At 55.1% G+C, this 7,198-nt stretch overlaps 1 protein-coding gene across 1 annotated transcript; it reads right to left on the bottom strand.

Annotated features, from left to right (window-relative positions):
* Window positions 1-794: 794 nt before the first annotated feature.
* On the bottom strand, window positions 795-5,146 carry CCMA1212_007881 (Calcium-transporting ATPase 2; the record flags this gene model as incomplete). Its single annotated transcript, XM_073705041.1, has 3 exons — window positions 795-1,584; window positions 1,646-4,981; window positions 5,091-5,146. 3 exons carry the CDS (start codon window positions 5,144-5,146, stop codon window positions 795-797), a joined length of 4,182 nt encoding a protein of 1,393 aa, XP_073556505.1.
* Between the last annotated feature and the right edge of the window lie 2,052 nt (window positions 5,147-7,198).

The raw sequence follows: 7,198 nt of genomic DNA, 5'->3' as shown, positions 1-7,198 counted from the left end.
ATGGACCAGTCATTACCTACCCGACCTGCTTCATCTACGCCTCAACACACAGCGTAATATTCATAACATCTGCAACGCCCAAAGAAGAAGCTTCGCGTTATATCCGAGTATACGAATGCTTTCAAGTTCAACCTCAATAACAATGTATATCAAATCTGCAAGCAGAGTAGTATTATCCAGCGGGTTTCAGGTTTCCATGCATACGTGTTTCCATCATTAAGCAAGTTGACCGCACAAATCGAAATAATGCCGCAAAATCGAGAGCGCCAAGAACACGCTTCTTCTTCTTCTTCTCCTTCTCCTGCTCAAACAGACTCAGCCACTCTGTTTCGCCCACATTCATCAACTGTAACACATAAGCCACACACAAGTTCCTCACGACAAGACGCAAACAAAGGCATAAAGGCATGAAACTTTCCCAGTACAACATGACAAGAACGCGTAATGAAGCTTCATAAGAATACTAAAAAGAGGTATATCAAAGGGCAGAAAAGGAAAAGAAAAGCTATTACTTTCAATGTTTATTCTTCATCGCATTACCAGTGTCAAAGTGTGTGTTCCGTCTATCAATAATTGCAAAAGCGCAGCCGAGACCGTCTAACGCAACGAGCCTATGCAATATTTCACCCAGAAGAAGAAAAGCAAAAAGAAAATCGGAGAGAGGAAATGAGAAAGGGGGGAGAGAGAGAGCGGGCGAGGGAGAGAAGAGTATGGAGGGGGAAACTAAAAAATATAAACAAATCATCATGCCCATGGGGAATCGTATTATGCAAAGCCTTCAACACCCTTTACGCCTATTTCTGCGCCTCGCTGCTGTGCCCTTCTGCGGGCCTCTGTCCCTGCTCCGAGCCATCTTCTGTTCTTGGCTGCTGCAGTTGCTGCTGATAGAGCTGCATCATGGCCTCCCGGTCCTCTGCCGAGGGTCGGCCGATGGGTGACCAGCCTGCCGCTACTCCGGCGGCGACGATTCCGGCCATGACCGTGGGCGCTCCAAGCGCAGAGTTGGACCGCGACCGGGTCGATCGCGTCGACCGCGAGCGCTGTTGCGAAATCGGGGTGGCAACCCCCGAGGGAAAACTATCTTCGCGGCCCTGCGTTTCCGACGAGGCGTTGAACGAGTTGGATCGGGAGTGAGACTGGCTCCTAGACCGTGCAATCATCTCCTTCGGGTGCTGGATGGCAAACTTCAGGTTGTTTAGGCGCCCTCCCTTCATGCGCCTAAGAAAGTTCAGTTCGTCACGCACATCGGCCAATGGCTCTGGGTACATGTCCATCTCCTCATCCGAGATCGTCAGGCCGGGTACCTGCTTCGCGCGTCGCTTGAGAAACTCGGGCACCAGCTTGACGACGAAGCTGTCTGGGATCAGGCGGATGAGCATGCCCACGGGGATGGAGATGATTCCAAGCACGAGGGCAATCCCCCACATGCCTCCGGTCTGGTCCTTCTTCGCAATTTGGAAGGCAGCGCCACCCACAAAGACGATCAGGATCTGACCGCCCATCATGAGCGTGCTGATGGCAATGAAGAACCAGTTGCGTGTAAGGCCTTCGAAAATGTTGAACTTGTTATCCAGGCGTCGGTTGCTAGAATTGGTTAGCATATCATTGTTACTGGGCTTTGGGCTCTGGTGGAACCGTTACTTACTTCCATTGGTTAAAGATTTGCATCCACACGAAAGTGTTGAACACCAGCGTCTCAATGTCCTCATGCTTGAGGTTATCATCTCCAACAATAGGCCCGACGACCTTGACACCTCCATAGTACAGCAGGAAAGTGATGGCCAGCTGGTACAGCGCTTGTCCGATAATCATCTTCCACATGGTCGGCGAAATGATGGAAGAGCCCTTGGGCTCGGGCTTCCTGTCCAAAACACTGTCCTGCGGAGGGTCCGTGGCGAGGGCGAGAGCCGCCAGCGTGTCCATGATCAGGTTGACCCAAAGCAGCTGGACGGCCGTCAGGACGGAACTCTCAGACTCGCTTGACACAGCGGTAACAAAGGTAAGGATGACGGCGGTGATGTTGACGGTGAGCTGGAACTGCAAGAATCGCTTGACGGCATCATTGACGGCGCGGCCCCATTTCAGAGCCTTGACAATGCTGGCAAAGTTGTCATCCATCAGGATGATTGCCGATGCCTCCTTGGCTACTTCGGTACCCGCGATACCCATGGAGAATCCAACATCGGCCATCTTGAGAGCGGGGGCGTCGTTGGTACCATCGCCAGTCACGGCAACGGTCTCTCCCATCTCCTTGAGTCGCTTGACCAGGATGCGCTTGTCTTCGGGGCTGGATCTCGCGAGCACGTGCAGCCGGGGGATGATCTCCTTCTGCTTGAGCTTGCCCAAGTTGCGGAATTCGGGGCCTTCCATAACCACGCTGTCGGACTGCACGATTCCGCACTCCTTGGCAATCGCCTCGGCGGTAATCTTGTTGTCACCAGTAACCATGCGAACAACAACGCCAGCCATTTGGCAAAGCTTGACAGCCTCTGCGACGCCCTCTCGAAGAGGATCCTGGATACCCACCAAGCTGGCAAATGTCATCTTTTGGAAGAGATCCTCAAACAAGACCTCGCCCTTGTTCTCGCCACTACGAAGACCGCGCGGAGGCCAGGACTCAAAGTCTCGATAGCAAAGACCAATGGTTCGCAGAGATCGTTTGGCGTACTTAACGATGAGCTCGTTGATCGCGTCAACGTCTTCTTGCGACATGGCCACGACGGCGGCACCGGCCAATGGATCATGCAGAGTCTGCTCACACTGGGCAAGCAGAATTTCCGAGGCACCTTTGACGTATAGTCGAGCGGTTCCGTCAGGGAGGCGGACAACAATTCCCATGCATTTGCGGCCAGAGTCGAAGGGGATGAGCTGCAGAGTGGTCGAGTTCTCACGAAGCTCGCTGACGGGGCCCATGCCCAGGTGGTCCCTGGCAAAGAGGAGAAGGGCCGTCTCGGTCTTGGAGCCAATGAACGTCTTTTCTCCCTCAACGTCGCCCTCAAACGCCGTCGAGTTGAGTGCAATCGAGTCCAAGAGCAGATCCTTAACAGGAGCGCTCAGCTTGGTGACAAACTCCGAGGCCGACACCTTGCCGTCGTCCTCTGCTTCTTGGGCACGAGAATTGCTAAACTCGTTGTCGATTCCCACAGTTCCGGCCACGACCTGCATCTTGTTCTGGGTCAGGGTTCCCGTCTTGTCGGAGCAGATGGTTGTCGCATTGCCCATGACTTCGCAAGCCTTCAGGTGTCGCACCAGGTTGGCATCTCGCAGCATGCGCGTGGTGGCAAAAGCAAGAGCCAAGGTGACGGCCAGGGGGAGGCCTTCTGGAACAGCAACGACAATGATGGTGACGACTACAATGAAGATGTTGAGGAAGTCCTGTCCCTTCTCGGCCGGAGTGGAGTGGTCATGCGGCAGGCGAACGAGGAACTCGATGAACAACACAATGAACAAGAGGAGACCAGCAGCACCACCGAGCTTAGCAATGTACGTGGCGATGACATTGAGTTTCGCTTGGAGGGGGGTCATTTCCGGGTCCTCGTTGAGCGCCATGAGAGTCTTTCCGTAAGAAGAGTAGATACCGGTCGATGTAGCCATGTAAGTACCAACGCCCTCCATGATCCGGGCGCCAGACTGGATGAAAGGATCCATCTTTTTGAGGCTCTCGTGGTTCTCAATGGCTTCGTAGACCTCGTCGGCATTCCTTTTGCGTATGATGTCCGATTCACCCGTCGTCTGAGATTCGTCGCATTTGACGTCGAAGCCTTCAATCAAGACTCCATCGACCGGGACCAAGTCGCCAGGCTCAAGGTGGATCACGTCGCCGACCATGAGATCGTACACGGAAATTTCCATTGTTTGACCAGAGCGGACAACCTTGACATTCCGATCTTGCTTTTTCTTGTTCAGCTTTGCGAATTGGCGTTCCTTTTGGTAATCATTCAGCGATCCAACAATGACGACAATGGCAATGGCAACGATAATGGCAACGCCCTCGACCCATTCGACCTTTGGCTCGTCTGCATCATGCTGCTGACCGAATGTTTGGTAGAGACCAACAGCGAGACTGACAGCGGCGGCGATGGACAGGAGAATCAGCACCTTGTCGTTGTAGGTGATCCACATGAGTTCCAGCAGGCTCTTGCCCTTCTTCTCCGGCAGCCGGTTGTCCCTGAAGACGCGGTATCGATCCTGGAATCCGTGGGGTTTGTGGCTCGACTGAGACGAGACGCGGGCAGCATTTGCTGGAGGCGGCGCGGCGTCACCGTTGTGCTTATCGCTCTTCTTTGACGTGGCTTCACCGAAGGTAACGCGTCCTTCTAGCATATTCTCTTCAAGGCTCAAGCCAGCCTTGCGGTCCGTTCGCAGGCCGCGTTCCAAGCCGCGCAAGCCGCCCAGTTGGTAGAAGGCCGCGAGGCTCTTGGGGTTGAACATCTTGTTGAGCTGACCAGGCGTAAAGGCAAACGGGTTGTTTTCGACCTCAAAGTCGGCCTCGGTCCCGGCGTCGGGCTTCAATGCCGTCTCGTCGCTCATGATCTTATCGTTGGTCGGTGTCGTCTTGTACTTGTCGGTCTGCGTCGAGCTGGACGGCACCACTGTTGCGTCGCCTCCCGAGACGAAAGAGCGAGACGCATCCTCCGAGTCCACTGAGTTCTGTCGCGACCTCAAGTTATTCGGCGGCACGACCAAGAATCCATGCTCGTTGCCCAACGCGGCAATGGGAGTCGAGATGTTGTGAGGGCTCGTAGGTCGGCTGTTGTCTCTGCTGGTGTCAAAGGACGCGTCGGTTCGTAGGTCGGGACGTCCTCCTTGAGAGAAGCCATATGGCGGCTCTACCATGGTCGAGGGGCTGGTCGCGTCGTCAGGATGGGAGTTGGGGGATACGCTTGTATACGCAGGTTGCTGCTGCCCGTTGAAGTCCTGGGTCACCTCGGTCACGTTGCTGTTGGAATTGACGGCAGTCGTGTCAATTGTTATCGTTGGCCTAGAGACATGCATGCATGCAAGCAGTCGGTCAGCCAACAGACTTTAACCAAAGGGCACAGATGGAACCAGCCCTCGCCAGGCTGATTGGGTCGGGGTCAAGCACATACGCTCTCCGGCGGGTGGTTGGAGGCCCAGAGGGCTCGGTCTGGTTGGAGTCCGCCATGGTCAGCACTCAGCCGCCTCTGGAGGCAGCAGGGCAAGCTGGAATTCGTCAAGAGGGCGAGGCTATGGCGGAGAGGCAGAAGGAATGGCGAAGTGCAGAGTCCAGCAGCCCGGCCAGGGGTCGTGTCTGAAGGCGGGAGGGCAGGTTAATATCGAGATTTGTTGCTTGGGCATGTGTAGGCGACAAGGGGGGGTGTCGTCTAGAGGTCGCCGCAGCGGCTTTGTTGAGGAGAGTCAAGAGCAGCGCCAGCACATGGCCCAAGAGCGACGAGTCTCGCAGTACTGTAGGTATAACGGGAAGAATCGAGCCTTGTGCGGCAGAAATGGCCATGAAAAAGGAACGAGGGATGACTGGCGAAACTGTTACCCGTTGAGAGGACGCTCGCTCTGCAGTGCCAGCAAGTTCCCTTGCCATTGCTGAGGCTGTGCAAAGTGAAGGGGTGCTTGATTGGCAGGCGGCGACCCACTAGAGCCAACCCATTTCAGTGGGGTCGCCTAAAACGCTACGGCACGGAGTACAGGTATCTGTACATTGCGTCTCTTGTGCGAGGTGAGAACATGAGGTGCAGGTGAAAACCTGTCTGCCGGGCTGGTAACAGCAAGCTTGACCTTGGAACAGACCATGAAAGCTCAAACTTCATTCGGCGGCATGGGCAATAGCCAAGACGCGTGCAACAGCAGACACTGGACGCATCGCCGGGTCGATGGCAAACACTGAGAGGTAAGGCACCGCAGGGGCGAGGTAGAGGTACCCATGCACCTCTTCCAAGTCCCGACAGGGGCCGGGCCATGCATTCACTGAGGTAACACCACTAAACGCCAGCGGCCAAGCCCGCACAGCACCGGGGCGATTTTTCCCTCACAGTACCCGTACCCCCTTCCCCAGCAGCCGGGGCAAAAGAGCGGTGCTCTCCAGCTGTGCGTTAGTACCTCCCAGCTTCAGCAATCGCTGCGAGAGACACGGAGGAATCCTCCGGGGGGGTGAAACTCGAGCAAACGCTACCTGTACTGTACTCGTGCCTGCCCAGACAGAGCCGCGCGAGTAATGGCGCCGTAGCGATGACGAGCACGAGTGTTTCATTTAGGAAAGTCGAGTTGGCGTCGTTAGAGGTGCCAAGATGCCTTGCCTGAAAGCAGCATGCTGTACGAGGTAGAGGTACAAGACGGCCGGTTCTCTGTTTGAGATGCTCGGAGCGGCGATTCAATGCGGCGGCCTCGACTCGCTCGCTTGGCCGTTGCATGGGATAAACCAACTTGTTCGCAGGTGCTCCATCTAAAAGTATTCAATACCCTTGTCCCTGTAAAACTCTGACGTGTAAAAGAGTATGCAGTACTTAGTACCTAGCAACAGCGCATGAGGGCCAACCTGAACTGAGGTTGCACGATTGTGTGCCCACAATCTTGGGGTCGGTCTTCAGGCGCCAGGCGGCCAGCCCGACAAAGAAGCCATTTGTTGGAAGGCGTCTTGGCCGTGTCTAAATCGAACAATGCTGGAAGCATCATGTTTGCATCTCGACCTGCTGTTGACCGACGCACGCCAAATAAAAGGCAGGGTATAATTGGTGGCCAGCGGAACGACACCTGGAGTCGTGATGGAAAGGGAATCTCGATTGTCCTTTGCTCAAGTAACTGCTACTTGATGCTCAGCCAAAGTCCTGCCTGCACCCCCCTCCAAACGCTAGGCTGATCGCTTAAGCTCTGGTACCCAATACTAAAACTTGGACGTTGGAGCCCATCGGACATTGCCTGCTGCACTTGTACAGTACCTGTACCCCTTGGTCGCGTGTCCACGTAATCACGCATCTTGGACGTTTATGCTCGTGATGAAACATCCGTCCAGCATCATCAGACGGCCTCAGCCTCGCCTCAACAAATCGACACTGAGCCACAGCCGTGCAGCATCGCGGCCTCTTCCAGCGCTGCCGCTGCCATTGTGCCTTATCTGATCATCATGTGATGGGCGGCCGTCCGTGGCAACATCCACCTCACCTAGTTCCAGGGGCTGTGCCAAACAAGCTTTTTGCTTCTCCTCGCCTACCGATCCAGCCGTGCC

This window comes from Trichoderma ghanense, assembly GCF_004382785.1.
Source record: "Trichoderma ghanense strain CCMA-1212 chromosome Unknown scaffold_10, whole genome shotgun sequence".
Taxonomy (NCBI): Eukaryota; Fungi; Ascomycota; class Sordariomycetes; order Hypocreales; family Hypocreaceae; genus Trichoderma; species Trichoderma ghanense.
This window is presented reverse-complemented; position numbering and strand designations above follow the sequence as displayed.